We start from the raw sequence: 24,441 nt of genomic DNA on the forward strand, positions 1-24,441 counted from the left end.
TTAGCGGTCGAAGCACCATGACCCAAATCTCAAACAAATACGAGCATCTGTTGGGAAAGAACGGACCAAACAGCTAGCGCAGCACGATGACTTAGATCCGAAGCGGGCGGCGCCAAGGACATGGGCGCCTTTCACCCCAAAGGCGCCGCCATATTTGCCATGCTAAAGCATCTTTGCAAGCGTTAGCGTCTCACCCTAAATTCCAAACATCGCGGAGGCACGCAAAACGGAAATGTCGTAGCGTCTGGCACATGCGAAATTTGACCCCTCTATTTACTTGCGTATAGCGAGGTACCACTTAAGCTATGCTCAACCTCTAATATCCAAGCTGTATCAAATATTCACTGTTCGCAAGCATTTAAACAAAAGCCGCAGTTTCGCCCTAAAGGCGAAGCCTCAGTTGCGGTAGAAAATTAGTGGATAGCTGCCCGTAGTAAGGATAATAGTCTTATCGGCCGTATAAGCTTTTAAACATAGGCACACTAACTAAATTAACATGCATGGTGTCACGCGTGCAGAAGCAAACATGAACACATCTGACTCGATGACCGCGGAAACTCGCTGTCGATACGCTGGCGTGAGGAAACGCGGCGGCAGTAGTGAGCGAAGTGACATTCGTGCTGTCTATCGCTTCAACACGAAGTGAGCACCTAAAACGCACAGCACGCGCAAAGATGTGCGCCGCCGACGCACCTAGACTCTGCCCCCAATGCAGATCGCGCTGAAGAAACAGCAGCGCGATCGCGCGCAGCCGTCGCATGCGCAGTTGCAGTGGGAGTAGGACGCCGCCGTCCCCCCGGTGCCTCTCAACGTTGGGTGCTCGCGCACGACGGTAGAGGACGCGCTTTCTGTCCGATTTCTAAAACATCTTAAACTTGGTAAAGTAGCGGCACGCTTTGAAAACTGCCACCTCCTCCTCGCGCGCTCTGGCTGAGGCCGACGCCGCGTCGCTATTGGCCTAAGAGCATCACGTGGGCCCTCGCGCCGTGCTTCAGCGCCATTTTTGCTCGAGAAGCGTCTGCGGAGTGGCGAGGAGCGCATGTTGGGGGCCGTTAATTGCTACGCTCGAGCGGTGTAGACGGCGCCACGGTCGAGGAGGGAGCGCGAAAGAGAGGAGAAACGAGGAGGAGTGAAGGCGGAGGAGGAGAGTGCTGCTACTTTACGAAGTTTAAGGGGCTTTACCGATTTCGTCTCTTTGGCGCGGGCCAGATGGAGCTCCGATCATCGGTTCCAATCGCACGCCTTCACTCGCACATACAGCGTAGGGCGCGCGGCGACGGCGTTATATCGCCTTTCAACATTATGCGGAACCTCACGGCGACGGCGACGGTCTAACTGCGCTTCGAGCGTCCATGTAATTTCTATCGCAATAAAATAAACGTTGAGTACTCGTCGGCTGACACTGTAACAAACTAAGCACTGATTCTGGCTGGTGGCTCAGTTGCAATGGCTTTCTTGTGCTGAACACGAAGTCGCGGGTACGAATCTTGGCCACGGAGGCCACATTCTGATGGAGGCGGGCTGAAAAACAGTCTTCTACTTACAGTTAAGTGCCCATTAAAGAATCTAATGGAATCGAAATCAATCTGCTGCCCTCCGCCACGGTGTCTCCCGTAGCCTGTTTGTTTAGATTTGCTTTGTTTTTTTTAATCGATATGGCGGAATTTTATTGAGGAGTTTTCCGCTTGGAACTTACGGGAAATAAAACGCTTGGCGCCAAATGAAGAGAAGGCAAGACTGTTATTGCCACAGATGAAGGAATTTATTGCACAGAAGTTTGAAAAATAATTTCATCTGTTAGTCATTGCTCAATATTTTCAGCGCACATGAACCATTCTTGATTTCAATGCCGCGCGAGTTAGTACTGTGTCCATATATATTACTGCAAATTTTTGCACGTATCATTGTAAATTACATATCCTGTTTGCCTTGTACCGTTGAAATACTGCATGCACTGCTCATGTGGTTTTCCGGTTTCGTTGACATCCTTGAACCTGAGTTCACGCCAGGCGAGGTTACCTGAATCACAGTGAATGTGTTGAAGGCAAATAAACACAAATCAGTCTTCATTCAACCAAAGGAAAAGCGGTAAAATTATTAGATCGTACATTCTTAAGGAATAGTAAAGCCTAAAATTTTGTAAGACCCTAGTCTGCATAACCTAATATATGCCGGGATACTTAGGAATGAAAATGACTTATACAGTCACATTTGTCTGTCCATTGTCCTTCATTGTGTGTGTATATCCTCGAGTTGTACATTTGCAGCACTAAAAACTCTTTGAAGCAATGCGCTCATTTTTTGATAAAATTGCAGGGACATGTTATTTATTAATTTTATCGCTTACGAACAAATAACAACTGGCTACTGGTGCTAGACACTGCCGCCGCTGATGGCACGTCATAGCGAAGAACACAAAAAGCGGCGTATTTAGCTTGATAAATAAGAACAAAGTACTCATACATACCACCAGACAGTTTCACGTAAAAAACACCACACGTGTAGTTGCCGCTCGCAAATTCCAAGGTCTCGCTGTGGTCAGGCCCGATACCTGAATATGTAAAATACATTTCGGTTAGTTTCGCATTCAACCTTTCGCGTTGCCATATAGCGCCTGCGTAATTGTCTGGCGCCATACGTAATTTCCCAAATGCTAAATCATATGGAAGTGGCTATAAGACCTAGCACGGAAGGGCCAAAAGAGCCAATAGACTAGAAAGACACTCGAACAATGTTGACAATTAAATCAAACGTGGATGGAAGCGATGTCGACCAAAGAAGGGTTGCGTTGCTTCTACGTGTCATCTGCCAGAACAGCCAGGCATAGATCGCGCTACCCTAATCTAACGGAAGAAGCAAGAACGTTAAGCTCGCACACGAGCAAACTAGGAGCTTTCTATACAGTGTGATCATCTTTAAGTTTTCCGGAATATTTTTTTTAATTGCCTCTCGCAGATAACATAGTTCTAGCTTTGAGCTTGATTATTCAGAGGCAGGCATTATTTGCCCGAGAAAGGGAAACAAATATTTGTATGATTGAGGGAATCACAAACTAGCTTCGCACTTAATTACTTCAAGGCCCATCTTGAAATTTACGAATTGTAGCCATGAGTTTGGAACGCGTAGAAGGAGACCAGCTTGGAGATACGCACCACCAAACTGTCCGTAAAAATGCGCTGTTGTTAAACTTACTTTTTAAAGAAAAAGCTCGTTTATGCATTGAAGCACAAAAGCAACTGGAACGCCCATGCATTTTGTCTAACACTTTGGGAAATAATATCTCTAAACTTGTACCATCCATGAAATGCATTACAAGTGGAACCGTCTTGCGAACCCACAGGATACAATTCATGAATATCAATACGTGCCGTAAAGTAATTAATTAGGAAGTTGATTAATGATGTTTTAATTATTTGAGTATGTTTTTCCATTTATCGTGTTAGTAATGTCCACCTCTTCGATTAATCCAGCTCAGCGACAATAATTATGCTGTCTGCCAGAGGCGATTTTTAGAAATTCCACAAAACTTATAGATGATCCCCCGTATATTACTGCCCACCACGATAATTCCCCTTCAGGGAGTTTCAGCTGTAATGTTTAAGTCCGCGCTTCTATTTTGACAGGTCACCATGTGTCGAGATTGTGTAAAATAAACACGATTCTTAGTTTTCTCAAACCTCTCAGCCGTGCCTGAAGTCCGCAATGTGACCCTCCGAAAATTTGAGACATGCTGAAGGCTGTAGTTAAAATGTTAACTGTAATAGATCTTGTTTTTGTTTTTTAAAACGCACATTGGCAGTATTCCAGGTCTACAATGCTTCCTTACCCTACCCGGCCCCCCGCCCTCGCTGATCCACAAGAAAAGTAACCTAAGTTATAACAGAACATTGTAACTTTCGAATGTATACCATAGAGACATTTCTGTCATAGATAAACTCGCATGCGGTAAATAATCAAGGATATGCTAATATTCCTAGTGGTTGTGGTAAAATAGAAAATGAAGGATGGTCCAAGGTCCATGTAGAGGAAGAAAGCACAGACGACCAGCACGACATCATCGCCTAGTACCGATAGCATAAAACTGGCACATGGTCACCAACATAAGTCACAAAGAAACACAAGAACTAGCCGAAATATGGGCATTCAAAACGTGCTACAAACATCCTAGGACACTGCTTAGTGTACTTGCTTTGTGACATTGGTTATTACGCGCCAAGTGTGCTCGACAAAAAAGTCGTAGTTTCATCCGAAAGGCGAAGCATCTATTACGATAGCAAATTAATTGACAGCTACACGAAGCAAGGATAGTATTTTCGTCGACGGAATAAACTGTAATAGGCGTCTTAGCTAAATCAACAAGCGGGGTGTCACGCGCGCACAAGCAAAGATGAACACATCTCACTCAATGACCGTGGAAGCTCGCTGTCAAAACGCTGGAGTGTGGAAGCGCGGCAGAAGCAGCGAGTGAAGTGAATTTCGTGCTGCGTCCCGCATCCCAGTGCGAACTAAGCCGCGAAAACACAGACTGCGGCGGACTGCGTCCCCGCCGCAGGTGGATTTCAAGATACAGCGGCCCGGGCGGGCGCGCGCGTAGTAGAACGCGCGTCCATCCCTCCCCTCCCCTTGGACTCTTGAGATCGACGGAAGACGGCGCGCTTCCTCCCCACTTTCCTCCCTTGCGTGCGCGAGGTTGGGCCGCGATTGCCGGCTCACCCTTGCACGCTTTCGCTCGCACATACAGCATACGGCGTGCGGCAACGATTTTATCGCCCTTGGACTTCATACGGAACCTCAAAGCGATGCCGATGGCACAGGTGTTCCTGGAGTGTTCATGTAATCGCTATCGCAATAATTACTGACAGCAGACCTGTAAATCTTCAATATCACAACCTAATTTCCAATGAAGCGGTTGCTTTCGAGTAGTTGCACCAAATAAATAAAGCGCGCACGTTCAAATGCTGGCGCATATGACTTGCCAATTTGTGACCATGCCCGCATATAACGCTTTTGAGAAGTAAGGATTGTTTCACGACGGTTGCAATTAAACTACACACGTTTAACTTCCCATTCTCATGTAGCCTTATGTTCTTCCTATTATCATTAGGTCTGACCTAGCTTGGGTAAGCAGCGTGCGCCTTACTTTAGTCAAATATAAGCAATGTTTACTTCACCGAGGACACCGAGAAAGCGTAATGTGAGCCTCCTTTAAGTGCAAGAGGATAGAGAACAAACCAAGGTCGAGTAATCAATTTCAAAGCTACCATTTAAACCAGAAACGTTGAAGTTTCGCCACCCATGACACTCAACATGCTGCCCAGTTTCGTCGAGTGCAAGTTCAGCGTGACGTAGAGTTCTCTCGTAAGCCTGGCAAACATAGCAGAAAGCAGACGCATAATGTGCTTGAGTCCTTGCTAAGGCAAGTTTCTACAAAGTCTATAGTTGAACCACACTGATCACAAATTTCCGTAACGATTGAACATGAAGTTCTCCCTATATTCTCATTCTTATTTAGGGGTATTGTTATTTGTTTCTTCGGGGCAGCGGGCTATAGTTTGCATTCTTCGTGAAACGCTTGTAACGCTCTGGAGGGCTGACATGCGTAATTTACTTCAAAGACACCGCAACTACTCTACACACTTAAACTGTCCCTTAGTTTAACTAAATATAAACAACGTGCCTCGTGCCAACACAATAAAATTTCTGTATGAATAGAACATCTTACTACCCAGATTTCGCACTCCTAATGAAACGTGGGCAATCGTCTTCTCAGCTGAATTTTCGGAACTCATCAACCGCACCTATAGAAACATACCGCGCACTTTATTCTTTTCGTTGTCCTCTAACGTTTTTAATGGTTAGACAAAAATAATTGCTTTCACTTTTGTTATTGTTCTCTTAAAAGTAGTCATCACACTTGAGTAGTTATTCGAAACATTTTTTTTCTTGATTGCTGCCTTTTATTTATTGTTTATTCGTTTCTTTTTCTGTCACGCTCTTTATTTACGCTGTCGCATTTATAAAATTGCATTATCTCTATTGTTTAATGTTTCGTATGCATTTCACTTGCGGAACTAATAACTGCGTTTAAGCATTTTCTCTTGGGAGGCCTTCTGACTGTTTTTCCTCGAGGCACCTCCTCCTCTAAAACTTCAAATCATGCATACTATATTGTATTAATTACTTTAAATTAATCATTCATGTCCTTCTGAACTGTGTTATTTCTTCCAACTACACTGCACATAAAAAAGTAGATTTAAATCAGTGTAGAAAAAGTAGTTTTCCAATTAAGTTAATGCGTGGAGTTCGCCTTTTCGAATACATAACATTAATCGAAAGCTTCAAAAATTTGAGCCAATATTGGGGTGCCTATTTTCAATGATGCCAAAAATGAAAAAAAAATGAGTGGGCGAGGCAACAGCAGTGCGGGCATTACGTTGACCCTCTGTCTGATCATAATGCAATTCGCTACCTTGTTGCCTCAATGTTCGAGAATGCTGCGGCGCATGTCACTGTCGTCGCGCTGCACTTGTCATCATCATCGTTCCCACGCCGTGTCATGGATGCGCCGGGCGGTCAAAGCGTGGCCGACCCCATCTTCCTTGCGGATAACAACGGCAGATTGCTCCTCACGTTATCGGTCCATATCGCGCATGCTTCGCTGGAGAAGATTAACGTCACAATCCACCGCCCAATCATCGACAGACCAGGTTCCACGACGACATGGTTTACGGCTATAAAAGCGTCCCCGGGCAGTTGCCTTCTTCAGTGGGCGAGGCAACAGAAACGTGAGCATCATGTTAATCCGCTGTCTGTAAACCACGCAGGCATGTTACCTTGCCAATTCTCAGTGCATCCATTCTGATGACCGATATATGCTGATTTCACCTCGCCCACATGACTGCAACCATGGCTTTGTCGATATTTTTTTTGTATTTTGCTCTGTTAAATGCTGCCCGCGGCCTTTTATTTAGCGGCGATCTGGAAGTTAACCCTGATCCCAACGCTTGTTCTCAGCGCGATCCTGAAATGCTCTCCGAACTCTTAAATGACCAAAAAAACTGGCTCTGGATATTGCTGAAACCAAATGTTTCAGTGGTCTGTCAACACGAGATTTGAAACTTTGGAAACTCGTGTAGCTTCTCTGGAGTGACCCTCAACGTCTAGTAGTGTGCATGATTCTAATGACAACCTACACACTCAAATCCAGTAATTAAAAAGCCCTAGATCAACACTTTCTTGCAGAAACAACAATGAGAAAACAGGTCGCATAGAAACAACATTAGTATACATGGTCTCAGCTACGGCCCTAACGAGAATTAAAAAGAACTTTCTTACAACATTGCTAAATGATTCCAGGACACTCTTGAGATCGCACGTCCGCGTATCGAAAGGTGCCATAGACTCGGCAATAACTTCAGAGACCGGTCACGTCCACTTATTATGAAGCTCCTTGATTTTCAGGATAAGGTGCTGGCGCTGATCAATTGCTATAAACTTAAAAACAGTAGCTTTCGTATTTCAGAAGAGTTCTCGCTACAGGTTCGCAATATTCGCAAGAAGCTCTGGGAAGCATCCTGCTCTCATAGGGATAGTGGCTCATCTCTAACTTCTATTTGATCATGTATTTATTGACAGGGTACAACACCATTGGGATAGCACATCCAATACTCTCGTCAGATCATCTGTTGGCTCAACTAAACCCACCGAAACACTTGCTAGGACCAAATCCCCTTGACTTCACGCCACTGGCAATAAATTTTCCATTTTAAACGTTAATGCAAGAAGCCTTGTAAGCAATTCCTCTAAATTTCTTTCCTTGGTCTCGTCTTACTCGCCACATATTATCCGTGTTCCTGAGACCTGGTTACATGATGGTGTGCATGATTCTTAGGTAACCTCCCCTGGTTTCAAAGTGGTTCGGCGTGACATAAAAATTGGGAGAGGAGGCGGTGTTACTCTCATTCTTAAATCTCACCTTCAATTTTCTGTACTCCTTGCCCCAGCTGACACTAAGTATTTGTGGTGTAAATTTCAACTCGAAAATATGTATTTGGTTATAGGGGTAATTTAGCGTTTGCCGTGTTCTTATATTGAGCCTTTACACAATATATGTGAATTTTCGCATAGCCATAATACTACTTCATCCAACATTATCTGCATGGGCGATTTTAATGCTCCTGGTGTTGATTGGTCTTACATATTTCAGGGCATGATATTCACGAGCTTATAAGAACTTGTAATCGCACAATGAAAACGCTATAGAGATGGTCAGCAGCAGGAAATGCTATGCGTATTAACAAAAACAAAACAAAAGCTGTTATATTCCCACCAAAAAATAATATTATTCCACCTCATGAAGACATAGTACTGAGCACTCACTCTTGAAATAGTTCACCATTTTAAATGGTTGGCATATTTTTTCCGCGAATATGAGCTGGGATTACCACGTAAGACATGTCCTGCAAAAATTAGCTCAGGTGACAGGTGTACTTGGTCGGCTTCGATACTTACTTCCAAAAGGAATCAAGCTTGTGTTCTATCACTCGCTCTTTAGCTCTCGTTTCAATTATTGCCAAGTAGTATGGGTTACAACAACAGTCACTAATCTTAATCAAATATACTTGGTTCAGAAAAACTGAATTAGACATATTTTCAATTCGGCTTTTGCGGCATCCACTATTGTTTTATTGTGCAGTTCAGGAATAGTTAAAGTACACCAGACATACAATTATACGTTAAACAGAAAATTCAAATTAGAAACTCGTAAGAGCATAACCAATTTGCGCGTTCTGCCAATTTAAGAATTAGGCATTTAAATTATCCCACGCATCACGGAGAAAATTGCAAAGTAGAGAAAGCACGATTAAACTCTGGCAAAGAGCGCTTGTCTTACACTCTTCCCTCTCTTCTGAATCACGATGACCTTAACAATTTTGACTTGTTTGATTGTTCATATCAGGATATCCGCAAGTTATATATAGTGATGTATAGCTCTGAGATTTTTACTACTTAACATTTGTTTTATTACAAACCTTGTGTCATTTATCAAATCCTTAACCGTATCGAATTGTTTCATCAGGTTGTAAGTAACTATTTGTAACAAGTTGATTTCTATATTTTTTCATGTAAATTCAGTGTACTTATTCTAGATATTTGTAATTTGATAGCATTTCAGATACTCATTTCTTTTAAAAAACTGTTTTGTATTTATATTTATGGCGATTGTAAAATGTGCTTTAACTTTCCTGTAATAACTTTACATTTGCATTACTTAGCATGTGCCATATAGTACTACGCTGTCTGCTAAGTTTCAATTGTTGATTTATCTTACGGTAGTGCTGTTACCGCTCCGAAATTTTTCTATGGGGCTGTGTCCTATTCAAGCTGTTCTGACAAAAAAGATTTTTGTCACAGTCCTTCTTTCTGTATCTTTGACAGAATGAAAATAATGATTGATTGATTCTATGAAAGTAAGTGGACACGAAATAGCCATCGGGTGGGAGTTCGTCCACATTTCATTGTCCTGTGATCTGCACCAGATCGTTCAGGATTTCACTTGGCAAACTTCCGTCCTTGATCTTGTCTTTCTTACTACATCGCTTTTTAATGCCGGTTACGAATGCGATGCTATTGATGGAATATCGGACCACAGTGCTGTGTTAATTTTAGTTCCTGGCATAGTCCCGAAATCCCGCTATATCTACCGCACATTTCCTACTTTAACCGCGCTAATGATTTCGCAATAACAGACGCCATATGCTATTCTTTGAATGAGTATGAACTAATAAGTACCACTAGTGATACTAATACCTTGACAAGTTTCTTGGAAAATCTTGTCAGTAAGTTTACCAACCTTTTCATTCCTTTAAAAACAAAGAAAACAAACACTGAAATTCCTTGGATGACTAAGGACCTTTTGCATTTTTCACGTCGTGTAGCCAGATTACATCGATCGAAACGCTGTGGTGACTCAACAAAGCTCATGCAATTCCATAGGGCTAAAAAGGAACTCTGTTCTGTAATGGTTGCTGCAAAATAATTTTATTACAAGGTAACCTTGCCGAAATTAATGCTGGCTAATCCCCGAAAATTTTGGAAAGCTATTATTATTCGTTATTCTCCAATGTTGACAGTGCTGCAGTTTCTGATTCGCTGACAACAGATTCTTCTTTTGACACGTACTTCCACTCCTCTGTCTTTAAGACTGATAACTGTGTAACCTCTGTTTTTGATTCTGAGCCATACCCTCCAATCGACGATAACTCTCTACTGAGGGCGTACTTAACTTAATCCTAAACTTAGACACCGAGAAGTCGTGCGATCCCGACGGTATCCCGACTGTTGTTCTCGTTCGATGCTCTCCTTGGTGCACCAGATATCTAATAATTAGCTTTAGAAAATCTCTTTCAACCACCACCGTTCCTCCCTCGTGGAAACTTGCTTCAATTTTGCCCTTATTTAAGTCGGGTAACGTTAAATTGTTATGTAACCACAAGCCAATCTCCTTAACAGCACACTCGTGTAAATTACTCAAACACATTACCTTTAAACATATTATGGATTTTCTTCAAACTAACAAAATGTTATGCACTTTCCAGCATGGTTTTGGACGTGGCCGTAGCACTATAACACAACTGACAGAATTCGTTCTTGACATCAGCAGCTCTTTAGACATAGGTGACCAGATGGATGCTATGTTTATTGACTTTGCAAAAGCCTTCGACACTTTCTCACACCTTAAACTTATGCACAAGCTGTTCGCTGTACTAAAAAATGCATCTTTGGTTGGATGGATATCGGACTTTGTTTCCCAGCAGTCGCAATATGTATGTTTCAAATCTACTAACTCATCCTTGATGCCTGTTTCATCACGAGTTCCGAAAGGTTCAGTACTGGGTCCTCCTTAATTCCTGCTATATATTAATAATCTCTCCCTACACATCTCAGTTAAAATACGTCTTTTTGCTGATGATTGCGCTTTATATCATACAATTAAATCTCCTACTGATCATGTTGTCCTTAACAATTATTTTGCGGACTTCTGTAACTGGTCCAAAGCATGGCAAATGAATATCAACTTTTCCAAAACTGTGTCCATGTCCTTTACACGACGCTCATCCCCTTCCTTCTTTGCCTATGTCTTTAACGATATTGCTTTAAATAGGGTCTTCGAATTCAAATATTTAGGCATCCTAGTAACACATGATTCGTCGTGGTCCAAGCACATTGATGTCACCTGTAACAAGGCCCTTAAAAGACTAGGTTACTTATATCGTACGCTGCGTCTGGCTCTTCAAGAAACTAAACTTCTAACATATAAAACCCTCATTCTCCCCATTCTCGAATATGGCTGCGTTGTATGGAACCCATACAAACACTGTGAAGTCAAAAAAATTATAATCACTGCAAAAAAGGCAGTGCGTTTGCAGAGCTCCTCTTGCAGAGCGTCGCAAACTTGAATGCCTAATATTCCTTGGCAGGTTAATCAATTCTCCTCGCATCTCCTCTCTAGATAACTATCTGACTTTTTCCCAACCCTCATGTACGAGGAGTCACCATGCTCTAAATATCTCAACCTTTTTTGCCCGCACTGATCCTTTCAATAAAGTTCTTTACCACCAATAATTGAACTCTGGAACTCATTACCGGGTAACATCAGACCACTACCATTGAAACTTCACGCAAGCTTGTTTACAAATGTTGTATGTTTGTTGTTCATCCCACCCCTGCAATAGGCTTATTGAGGCTGCAGTATGTATAAATAAATAAATAAATAAATAAATAAATAAATAAATAAATAAATACAGCTACTTATGTTTGGCATATAGCAATAAGTTGGGCCTGGGTGTGACAAGTTGTTATATGTCATATATTTGAAAGCGCTTTCGAAGAGTAATCTGCTGTGGTGACAGCAGCTATAGTTTTGGGATGTTAACCACGACGTCGTGGATTCAATTCACGGCGGAGTGCTCACCTTTCCATGGGACGAAATGCAAAAACGCTCATGTACTTCGATTTAGGTGCGCGGTATACAACCCCACCGGGCCAAAATAATTCTGGGATCCCACAATCTGGCGTGCCTCATAATCATGTGGTGATTTTGGCACTCTAAAAGGCCAGAATTCTTTTTAATCAAGAGATGCAACATTGGGAAAGTCTTTCGAGTTCATTATTCAATACCAAAACATACGATTCCTTTTTCAAGATAAGGTTCGAGGTCACGGCCACTTCTAATCATTGAAATGGTTGCTCATGTTAAGGAAGAGTAAGGCTTGTGCAGTGTATGGGGTTACCCAAGCGACAATCTATTTTTGATAGAGTCAGTGAGTGAGTGAGTAAGTGAGTGAACGAAACAACTTTATTTGAGCCACTATAAACGGAAGCAAACTCAACGTCACCTGGCTAGGCCCACTCCTGGGCCATCAGGTGAAACCTGACGGCCTTCTCGCGAGCCCTCTGGACTGCCAGGATTTGAGAGGTCTGATCCTGGACCCTAATTAGTAAAGATGATTGACCAGCTAAGCCTTTCATAGCGGTTGAATTATAATTCCTGACAGCGATAGGCTCTCGCGAGAACCGATGAAAACATAAAATGTTGAGCAGTTAAATGTGCTTCACTTCATAACTTACCTATGCCACCGACAAACATCGTGCTGAGGTCCTCTTTACTGAACGTTCCTTCCAGCGTTACCGTTGTCCTATTCGTACGAGAGAGGTTTGGTGAGATTAGGCGGGATTACTTTATTATATATGGAGCACTGCTTACCAATTTGAGCTCCAGTAAGATCTGTTGAAGAACACGTAGTCTTCAGTTATATTAACCATGTCATCCACTTTGCAAACGAAACTTGTGTTTTGAGTAGTCTCATACGTCCATATTCGCGAGGTTGTGTTCATAAACTGAAACGTGTGGAAACAGGTTGTGTTCATATTCAAGTGCTGTTTCAATTCACTGCTATCAACACTTAAGATACGGAACGCTTAACATGTGGTATGATGAGCCATGCGCAATCAGGAAGAAAGAGTAAGTGCGAAATACTACACTCGGCTAAAAAAAAGAAAAACTGAGTTATGGTGTTCACGCCTCAAAGAGAGAGAGATAGAGAGAGAGAGAGAGCGGATTTTTATTAAAAGCAAATACGCGACAATGACTTAGGTGTTTCCGGCGGGGTGCCTAGAATAGGTTGGTTGCTTTTCGTTGCCTAGGAGTTCCCGTTAAAATGATTCTGTCGTTAACCTAACGAATGGGCTATGTAGACCGCCCCAGCGAGGCATATTTTCGAGGCGCAGAGTGGCCGGGTATTGTCCGTATGCCCTAAAGAAACGCACTGGCTACGAGAGACACTATAGGGAGGGGAAATGGATGCTGTGGAAATATTTAGGCAACGTGGATTCTTTATTGCGCACCTAAATTCAAGCACACGACCCTTTTTGCCTTCCTCTCCAATCAGAACACAGCCACAGCAGTCAGGAATTGAACGAGCGACCTTGCACTCAGCTACAAAACGCTGTTGCAACTTAGCTACCTTGCTGGATCATCCGGGCAATATCTCCGAGCTTAAGTAACAATGAACCTTAAGCTTAATTGATTAGATATAGCAAAATGAGCCGCCTTTTCTCGCCCCATGGATCGGAAAATCCATGACACAGAACGTTGTCCCGTGGTATTTCTCTTGCGCGTTACTGGTCATCTCGGTATGTGAGCACATTGAGGTGCAAGGCTCGGTGTGCGCTTTCTCGTGTGTACTAGGTGGCACCCAAACAAACGAGAACAAAAACGAAACAAGCACCACAACTCGCCTTCACGTACATAGTATTTCAAAAAGCTTGCCTTGTTTTGAATATCCCCCTGCACAACATGCTTTCATTTCACGGTTGTGAATTACATAAAACATAGGCCACGTTCTAAAGATAAGCCTGAACCCAAGCGCGAACTAAATGCGACATTTTACTTTCTAAAATACTAAGGCATATCATTTCATCGTCTCCACGTGTACTTTTCAGGGAATAAAAAAGATCAAGCTTGTACCGACCGGGATACCCAACGATCAAATTTGCTGAAGTATTTGCAGTGGCAACATGCACATTTGAGCCATAGAATTCCTTCCTACAGTAAGACAGAGCGCTAGTGGAAATTTGCGTAGAAGCAGATGAATAAACGACTAAATGCTAACATCATAAATAGCGAATTTTCTCAAGGTTTCTAATACCTTCCGCACGCGATCCTTCGTGGTTGATACTACAATAGTATATTACAATAATACACTATGAGAATACTCTAATCTGCCTATAGTTTACGCCACCCTATTCGCAGTTTTTGTATGATGCGTTGCACTTTGCTCGAACGGTTTGCTAACACGTCGCCGTTAAAACAAATACCGGAAGTGTGTGCGACATAATCACTTCACCCTAAGTGCCCACAGATACAGAACTCTTCAGTCATACAAATTACGAAACTCTCCCTATGAGCTCAATGTTTCGGAAGACAGAATGATTTATAAAAAAAGGAATGTCTAAGTCACTGGACTGTCATCTAAAGACGCAAGGACAATAGCTATAAAATATCGATTTCTTTCTTACTTATTCTGCTCTTTATTTTAAATATTTTTCGCGACAGACCAGGAAAATATTTGCAAATGATTGACGTTTTCGAATAGCTCCATGTTACAGCAGCACTCATTTTGGGCACTTTGCCGGGCGATAGGCCACAATACATCGAATTGTAAACTTTCATTTGGTGCCCCGCCGGTGCCGCACTGGCGAATTAATTTGGACCATCGCTTCATAGTTAGAAGTGAAGCTTACAAACGGGCATGACACGCGCTAGTAGCACAGTGGTATGCCATTCTGACGCCGAGTACAAGGTGGTTCGGTTCTGTTCTAGGCCACGGCGAACGCATTTCTACAGAGGCGAAATTAAAAAAAAATACCGACGATTACGTTACTTCCTAATGCGAAATTTGAGCGCAGCAAATAAGCTGTTTCACCTTTTGAATAGATTGAGGCAAAGAAATCGAGCAACACATGTATGCGCTATCACATAATTTTTTTTTATTTTTCACACGTATTCCTTTAACAAAGACTCCACTAACAGTTCTTGACAGTCATGAAGGAAGCTTTGTGGTCGGAGAAATAGACTGATATATGTTCGACTTGGTACACCAATGCTTGATTCTCAAAGACGAGATCTATACAAGTGCCTCGCGAGGTTGTCACAGCCGTGGGGGAAGCAGAGGCTAAGCGCCGCCGCCGAGAAGACCCTGCCGTTCGCGCCGCCGAAGCGGAGGCTCATCGCCGCCGCCGAGAAGACCCTGCAGTTCGCGCCGCCGAAGCGGAGGCTCATCGCCGCCGTCGAGAGCAACCAGCAGTAAGCGGAAGCGGAGGGGGGCGGCGTGTACACCCAGCGGCAAACGATGGGGGCAGAAGCGCGCGCAGCAAGCGGACAACACGATAAAGGGAGGAGGGAAGAGATAGCAGCGACTGACTGATGCCGCTGACGGCGATAGTGAGTCAACCCCGGCTATCCGCCACACAAGAACAGGGGGGGGGGACCCTTTCCTCCTCTTTCTGCATGGCGGCGACGGTGTTCTATGCAGTCACGTTATCTTGACTCTCTAGCGGCGTCAGCGGCATCCAGCGGTATCAGTCGGTCGCTGCTAGCGCTGGGGGGATGAAAGGGGGGCGGAGCTGGTTACGAGGCCGACGCCGACGACGACGCGAAACCCAGGAACGGACGCTAAAGAGCTGCGCTCTAAAAAGAAAACGCAGCGAAGACCTCATCGAAACGTGGTAGGCCAAGCTCGTCTCCGAGGACCTGGAATGACAACGACGCCTCGTCGCCAAGACCAAGGGGGCAGCGAAGGCCAGAGGGTTCCTAGAATGAGGAGACCTCCCACCGAGAGTAGTATCGGGGCTTACCCCGGGATACTGTTTCGTAAATAAACGTTCATGCCTCCTCCTCCTCCTCGTCCTCCTCCACTCTCGTTTGTAAAATTGGCTCCGAGTTGAACGTAGGCGGTAGAAATTATTCCGGAGCCTCCCCACACCCCCGGCCTTGTGTAATTCCGGTAAGTGGTATCCTGCATCATGATAATGCACCCGCGGACACCGTTCTCGGTGTTCGGAGATTTTGGGGCGCAAAGCAGGCGAGTACCTTGACCCACGCGCCTTATTCGCCAGATTTGGCTCCTGCGGACTTCTGTCTGTTTGTTCGGGTGAGAAGGGACTCGATAGGCATGCGTTTCACCGATGTCGACGAAGTCAAACGCGATGTTACGACTGCGCTAGCAGGTGTAAAAAAAGGTCGAATTTGCAAGGTGCTACCAGCAATAAAGCAACGTTTAGACAAGTGCGTTAGTACTATTGGAGAGTACTTTGAGGGTGATTGAGGTTCTATTTGAAAGACAAGTAATGTCCATGCTTGTTATCAGGAAATTCCGGTTATTTTTGGGTTCCCCCTCGTACATTTACGTTGCGGTGGGAGAGGGAGAGGGAGAGAAAGGAGGCAGCAGGTTTAAACTGTTGTGATTAAAGAACTTCGTGCAAACGTGCACCATCACAGCTAAAACCGAAACAGCCTTTGTTGTCAATATCATCAGCTTACAAACGTTTCTTATCTCAAGTGCATTTCAAAAATTTGTATAATTTAGGAGCATCTACTGGAGGCTCACAATGCAGTCGAGAGCAATGGTTCGCTTATAAGCAAATGCGCAAAATAAACATACCATTTGCACATTATAGGTGCGGAAATCAAAGTGCTGTGCTCTGGAAATAGTGAATAAGGCCGCCAAAATCAGTGCTGCATAAGCTTGCTTCTTCATGATGCTTTCAAACTGCGAATCGCTAATGCAATGCTTCCCTGGTTCGCTCGGCCCTTTATATGTAGAGAGATGATGCGGATTGACCTTTATCTAAACTTGTTTTTACTATTTTCTAAGTCCTGATATGGGGTTGCTAGAATTTTTCACACGTGCGCTTAGCAGAATATAATAAAAAGAAAACAGCTTTCCAAACGTGCCTGCGTACTGTAAAAATGCATTTACGTCATGCATGCTTATACTAAGTCTAACAAGATATGTACTATATCCCATAGGTCAACTATTAAAATGCAATGACGTTCAAGCTGTTCATCAACGCATTTACGCATCCACGCGATACCTATACACACGTAACAAGGGTTGGTGTAGCAAAAGTTCGAATGAAAATTTTACATTAAAGAGGTGCATCGGAAAATTTTTGGAAACGCATGATCGACTAAAGCGTTGTGTGTAAGCAGTCGACCAATGTCTGGAACTGCAGCTCCCTCTAACTTGGCTGCTTTTTTACGCAAACGAGCTGAAAACTAACAGGCTGCTTTAATGACTACTCTACAGTACCATGCCAAATATTACAAGAAATATTGCAATATGCTTTATTACAAGGATATAAATCATAAAGTGGATTTTGCATGCTTTCGTTTAGGAACATATTTTGCAATTAACCTTTTTTTCTTTTGCACGGCTGAAGTTTGTTCTGTTTATTCAAGATACACTGCACTTCTGAACCAACACAAGAATTGGGACTGCGAGCCCTCACCAGTCTACAATGCTGCGCTAGCCAGGCTCCCTATAGCTATGGGCCTCACGTGGGAAGATAACAAGTAAACAGAGCACAACCGAACAATGCAACTGCACATGGCGACGACGTGGTGTCCTCTCCCTCGGCCTCATCGTGTGCCTCATGAAGGCAGGCCGCAAGGTGATGAGGCCCTCTCACTCACTTTAGGCACATCCGAATACCATGCGATTTCTCGCGTCGTTGAATCCGCGAAATTTACGTGAGAGGATGATAGTGCATGATCTCGAGTTAATCTAACTGTACATCCACAAGCTCTGTCGGTTAAATTAGAGAACCTGAATGAGGCGTCCGAGTACATCCAGGTCCCGGTGAATGATGGACTCACGTTCAATAAATAAAGTTTTAAACAAATAGAAAGGTGCCCGGACACACAGTAAATTGTGTAAGCCTATTTCGTAAAGTGTTATAAAATCAGTATATACGAAATATGAATCAGGATAAAAATACGAACATTCAAATTTTCGATATTCGAATATGAATTGAAGATTCTTCGCTGTTCGATTGGTATTCCATTCGAGAATTCGCTATTCGAAATAACCAAGCATTCGCTTCTGCTCGAACATAAAAGCTATTGGTGGCTATTGGAACATAAACCTATTGGTGCCTTGGGCGGCAAATTTCGAGGCAAATGTAGACTACTCGAAATGATTCGACAGCAGTACAGCGATGAACGCCCTAGAAAGGCACCAGTTCCTCAGTTTACGAAATCAGCTGCCGAGGTGCTTATTGATCACAAGTTCTCCACTCTACAATCTTCCCGCCGTGATTCTGCACCCTTATCAGCCGAGAAAAGGGAGTGCTGGAGCTTCGTGGGTTCAAGGCTTTAGCTGCTGAATGGCGACCAGCGCACAATGTGCACGCTGGCAACGCCACCCGGCCTTCGATTTTGCCATGCAAATGTCGCTTTGGCTTTGGCAGCCAGGGTCACTGGAAAGCTGACGCAGCCCTTCTGCCGGCCATTGGACAGTAATTGTGAGAGCACCTTCGTGAACAGCGTTGGCGATAGAGATCTGGACCATTACGATGAATGCTTCCCTTCCGTCGAACCGTAGGGCGCAATTCCTTTCTTTCCGTTGAACGGCCACTGGTACGCTGGTACCCGAGTCCCCTCCGGTTCCTAGCAGAATCCGCAAAAGATCTGCTTGGAAAGGTTATAATGACGCCGCGAATAAGTTTCCTTTGAATTTGTTACAGGGAAGAAATCACAAAAAAACGGATAAAAATATGTAAAAGGCAATTTTTCTTTACGGTATTCCATAACAAGTGGCATATAGTGCATGTTGTTTGTCAGTCGAGACGGTTACGTTCCTGCCTTTTGTTATGATGTTTTATCTTTTTTGGTTATCTGTAGATAAAACTAGATGTGCTGACTTTTCAAATGTAGTGTCATGCTTTCACGTTCCAGTTTGTCACTGGGAAATAAGTGGAGAATGTTAATGCCATGTAATGTAGGGAGCACCGATATCCGTTAAGCTGAACTTGTGCGGCCTTTTGGTTTTGTCCCTGGCACCATGCAATATGACTCCTAGTGGTTGAATGATGTGGGTTATTGAGCGGTATAACTGCAGAGGCTCGCTGGCGGCTCGCATCCTTGCTCTTTTAGAAGCAGTGATGTATCGTTGATCGTCAGTTTGTATGACATGAGCCAGCCGCTTGGCAGTTCGGCGGTTGAGCGAGCTTGGTTTCTGAAGAAAATATGGCAGCCGGGGTTCTCATTTTCATAGAATATGGGCTGTATTAGGGCCGGCCCTAGCAGTATTTACACTCTTGTCGACGCACCATTAGCAATACTTCTACGTTGAATGATTCCTGATTGGCGTTATGAAAGTATTCGTTTGCGCTTGCATGATTGTATGTGCGCTGCCGCCTGGCTGGACGCGTGGGGATAGATGTGAATAGTCCTCTGTTCACCTGCTTGATTGCAGGATAATTGATTCTGCAGTCCGGGGTAAGCAGCCAAAATAAGGATATAATGGCGCCCAGCGCAGTGCTTATCGGGCGATCTAGTTATCCTTTTTGTTATCCTGTACTTCATTGTGTCAAACCAAGTTGATCTGGTTTATTGGCCTAATATAACACACACACTGTGCGAGGTACCGCGTGGGGGGGGGGGCAGCGGGTTAATTTCAGCAACCTGGGGTTCTCTCACGTGCATCTAAATTAAAGCACACGAGCGGTTTGCATGATGCGGGCGCCCTGGCAGGGATTCGAGCCCGCGACCTCGTGCTCATGCACCCTCGTATACTGGTTTCTAAACGAATCCGTACGTTGCCCTTCTGTGGAGGCTACGCAGTGTTAGCTGAAAGCAGGCCTGTGCATATTCTGCTGCATGTTTTTGGTAAGGAAGAAATATAGGTGGTTCATGATTCATCACATTTCCGTGAGCTTCTAAAATATGCAGGAAAAATGTACACCTTTACAAGCCAAGGTCACATGAATATGGCAAAAGTGATTCAGTGGCCATATGTGCGACCCTTGTCATTAGTTGTTTCATTCATGAACATCCCAGCTATGATTCAGCGAAATGGAAAAGAGAAAGGCCGGTTCTTTTCACGTTGACTCGAGTAGTATCATACGTCATTAAAACGAAGACGCTCGCAAAATATACTGTCGATGTGCTAGTAGGTTATATTTGGCTTTGTAGCTCGTGAAACACCTTGTCTAAAGTTTCTTCCGTGCTATTTATTGGTCCTAGACGCCTTATATCATGCGCATTTTCATTAATATAGCAACTTATGCCTAATGTTAGCTCTGGATCCTGTTTACTCCGAAGCTTCTTGGGTGTCATATTCGTAAGGAAGAAAGAAAATCAATGAAAAGAAAATTATGAGCAGAACTCATCTACAATGACTATATATGCAAATATGCGAATAGCCTAACCGCGTCAAGTGCGAGGTGTACGCCGCAGCCGGCTTCTCTTTCCCCCAGCACATATTCAGTGGTAAATAATAAAGTTGGCGTTGAAAAAATTCACTGAAGAGCGGCACACACCTAGGGGCACATATCCAAGAAAACGATCGACATTTTTAGATGGCATTATATTTGGTATCGACCCGCATTTCAGACTAGATTTGATAGCCAGAAACAAACTGGTCTGACGTGTAAACCCAGGAATGCTATACGTAATAAAAAAATATATCCCTTGGTAGCAAATACGATTGTAAGCAACATGACGCCACAGTGTAAACACCGTTATATATATATATATATATATATATATATATATATATATATATATATATATTGTCACGTGGGAGGTGAAGAGGAGGTTGAAGTGTCTCGAGGATCGGTAGATGGTGTGGCCACGGCCGCTGCGTGGTGTGGCCCTGGCTATTGAGCTTCAACCTTGTAACTGTATATATTGTAAATGCATATATTTTCTCCCCGTAACAATATATATATATATATATATATATATATATATTTATATATATATATATATATATATATATATATACGCGCTTATATAGGCTTCATCAAGGCATACAGTGTTTTAAACCTCACTAAAAAAGTTCCTCAACGCACCCTTGAAGAAGTAACCGGTGAATAAAAGAACGCATGTCGGCCAGTCGGACTCCAACGTAAAAGATGTGCTGATTCTTTCTGATATTACAGCTTTAAAATTATCTGTTAAGAATGAATTTCTATAGCACTTAGTCAATGTTAGTTCAGAAATAACATTTTCCATTATGTCTTGGAATAATTCACCCATTTGTTGGTGAATAGCCCGTAGTCGTTAGGAGCCACATATAGGCGACCACAACAACTACACCGAATGGATAGGTGCCTAAGTTGGTAATGCAATATATAAAAACACTTAGAGTGATAAAAACACGCAGGACGTACAAAAAGAAACACACACCAGACTCGCGTTTGGTATATGTGTCTTTTTCTACGTCTTGTGTCTTTTTAGCGCTCTAACTTTTTATTACAAACTACACACACCCTACAATTAAAACCTCAATTCTAGCGCACGTATTTCGCTCACGCTTATGATTGCAGCTTGTTAATCTCATGTCCCATTTGGGCTGAGGTGATAAATATATATATATATATATATATATATATATATATATATATATATATATATATATATGCCTAATGCTGAAGAAAAACAGTTGCCCTGAAGACGAAGACAATCTCCCTTATTGAAACGTTCGCTCCACCCTGAGACATCCTTTATGCCCACCACAGTTTATCACCTGAGTGGGCGTGAGAACACCATATCTATAGTTCCCCTATGAGCCCGTGGTTTTCTGAGTGTGAATGAGCCCGAGTAAGGAGTCTGAATGAGCCAGCATGGATCTGATTATGATGGCTCTGTGTAGCTGTTGTTGCTTTTTCTGTGGCTTCAACGCCCTATGGAGGATTATCCAAGAAATGATTGGATTTTTCCGAGATATCACGGGAAATAAAATTTTAGAATTTCCATGAACTAAGTGCTTTAAAAGATAAAGTTATCTGTTAAAAATGAAAGCGATAATGGCAGAAAGACTCCACAATCACTATACGTCGTATTCCGGTTGGGTCTGCTTCTGTCGACATACATTCTCTTGTTCACCGGTTACTTTATCAAGGGCACGTCGATTGACTTCCTTTAAGCGGGGCCCAGACACTGTGCGCCTTGATTTAGCCCGCATATTTTTCGTCGTGCGGCGCTGCGGCGCCATCTTACTTACAATCGGCGGTTAACGGTCGTTGCTACGGACGTTATTTATTTCGTACATCCTTCATGGCATTTTACGTCTGACAAGTTTCTTTCCGGCTATCAATTCTAGTCTAAAATAAGGGCAGATTCCGAAGATAGTGCCATCTAAAAATGTCGGCCGTTTCCGTGGATATGTGCTCTAAGTTATGTGCCGCTCTTCAGTGAACTTCTTCGACGCCAACTTGAGTATTACCACCGAGTATGCGCTGCAATGTATGTGCGAATGGATGTGTGCCTCCGAGGACAGAGAAGCCGGCTGCGGCGCATAGCTCTCACTTGACGCGCTTCGGCTATTTGCATATTTGAATAGTCATTGCAAATGAGTTCTGGCCAGAATTTTCTTCTCATTGCTTTTCTTTCTTTCTTACGAATATGACAGACAAGAACCTTCGGAGTAGACACGTTCCAGTGCCAACATTAGGCATAACTTGCTATTTCAATGAAAATGTGCACTATTTAAGACGTCTATGACCAACAAATAGCACGGAAGAAACTTGAGACAAGGTGCTTCAAGAGCTACAAAGACAAATATACCCTGCTACCGCATTGAGAGTATACTGTGCGACGTCTTCGTTTTACTGACGTATGATACTACTCGAGGCAACGTGTAAAGAAACCGGCCTTTCTCTTTGCCATTTCACCGAATCATAGCCGGGATCTTGATGCTCGAAAGAACTAATGGCAAAGGTCGGACATATGGCCACTGAATCACTTTTGGCGTGTTTCTGTGACCTTTGCTTGAAACAGTGTACATTCTGCCGGCAAATTTTAGGAGCTCACAGAAATGTGATGAATCATGAAACACTTAAATTTCTTCGTTGCCAAATACATGCAGCAGAAAATACAGAGGCGTGCTTCCAGCTCACCGTGCGTAGCGTCCAGAGAAGGGCAACGTACGGAAGTTGTTTAGAAACCAGTGCACGAGGGTGCATGACCACGAGGTCGCGGACTCGAGTCCCTGCCATGGCGACCGCATAATGCAAACCGCTCGTGTACTTTTATTTAGGTGCATATTGGAAAACCCCACGTTGCTTAAGCCGACCTGGGCGCCGGTGGGAGCCTCCCACCGCGTCAGCTTCCAGAGTCCGTGTGATGATTTGGGACGATAAAGCAGGTGATCATGATTTGACAGGAACTGCTGGGGGATAACAAAACGGATAACCAGATCGCCCGATAGGCATTACGCCGGGCGCCGTTCTGTCCCCACTTTGGCTGCCTACTCCTGATTGCAAAATCCCATATACTGAAATCGATCAGGTGAACAGAGGACTATTCACATCTATCACCACGCGTCTAATCAGGCGGCAGCGCACATACTGTCGTGCAAGCGCAAAGGAATACCTTCAGGAATCATTCAGCAATCAATCAGGAATCTTTCCACATAGAAGTATTGCTAACGGTTTGTCGACAAGAGTGCAAATACTGCAAAGGCCGGCCCTAATATAGCCCATATTCCATGAAAATGAGAATCCCGATGGTCATCACTTCTCGCAAAACCAAGCTCACTCTCCACCGCCCAACAGCCAAGTGGCTGGCTCTAGTAATATAAATTGACGATCATGGATACATGACTACTTCCAAAACAGCAACAATGCGTGTCATCGGTCCTCTGGCGTTAGACCGCTGAAAAACTCACGCCATTCATTCATTCATTCAATAATCAGGAGTCATGTCGCATGGTGCCGGGACAGGGCATTAACATTCAGTAGTTATTTCACGTTGACAAACTGAAACGAAAATCATGGCACTGTACAATCCAAAATCCAGCACATCTAACATATATATATATATATATATATATATATATTGCAGAAAAGAAAATATTTCTTTAAGGTGTTTAATAACAAGTTGCCTACGATGCGTGTTGTTTGTCAGTCGAGACTGCATATCTATATATATATATATATATATATATATATATATATATATATATATATATATATATACATATATATCCAAACACAAATCATCACAAGAAAGGGCAGGTGCCTGTAACAGTCTCGACTGACAAACAACACGCATCGTAGACAACTTGTTAATACACACCTTAAAGAAATATTTTCTTTTCTGCTTTTTTATCCTTTTTTCCATGCTTTGTTCTCTGTAACACATTCAAA

General features: G+C 43.3%; 2 protein-coding genes across 2 annotated transcripts in view; one reads left to right on the forward strand and one right to left on the reverse strand.

The window, feature by feature from the left end:
- The window catches only part of LOC142564024 (uncharacterized), a 107,825-nt gene that overhangs the window by 24,880 nt on the left and 58,504 nt on the right, over nucleotides 1–24,441 (forward strand). The gene's annotated exons all lie outside the window — the stretch shown is intronic.
- LOC142564360 (uncharacterized) lies at nucleotides 1,755–16,831 on the reverse strand. The gene is made up of 5 exons (XM_075675340.1): nucleotides 16,725–16,831; nucleotides 12,767–12,900; nucleotides 12,631–12,698; nucleotides 2,468–2,551; nucleotides 1,755–2,019 (listed from the first exon to the last, which is right to left on the reverse strand). Exons 1-5 carry the CDS (start codon nucleotides 16,818–16,820, stop codon nucleotides 1,880–1,882), a joined length of 522 nt encoding a protein of 173 aa, XP_075531455.1. The 5' UTR covers nucleotides 16,821–16,831; the 3' UTR covers nucleotides 1,755–1,879.

This window comes from Dermacentor variabilis, chromosome 11 (genome assembly GCF_050947875.1).
Source record: "Dermacentor variabilis isolate Ectoservices chromosome 11, ASM5094787v1, whole genome shotgun sequence".
Lineage (NCBI taxonomy): Eukaryota > Metazoa > Arthropoda > Arachnida > Ixodida > Ixodidae > Dermacentor > Dermacentor variabilis.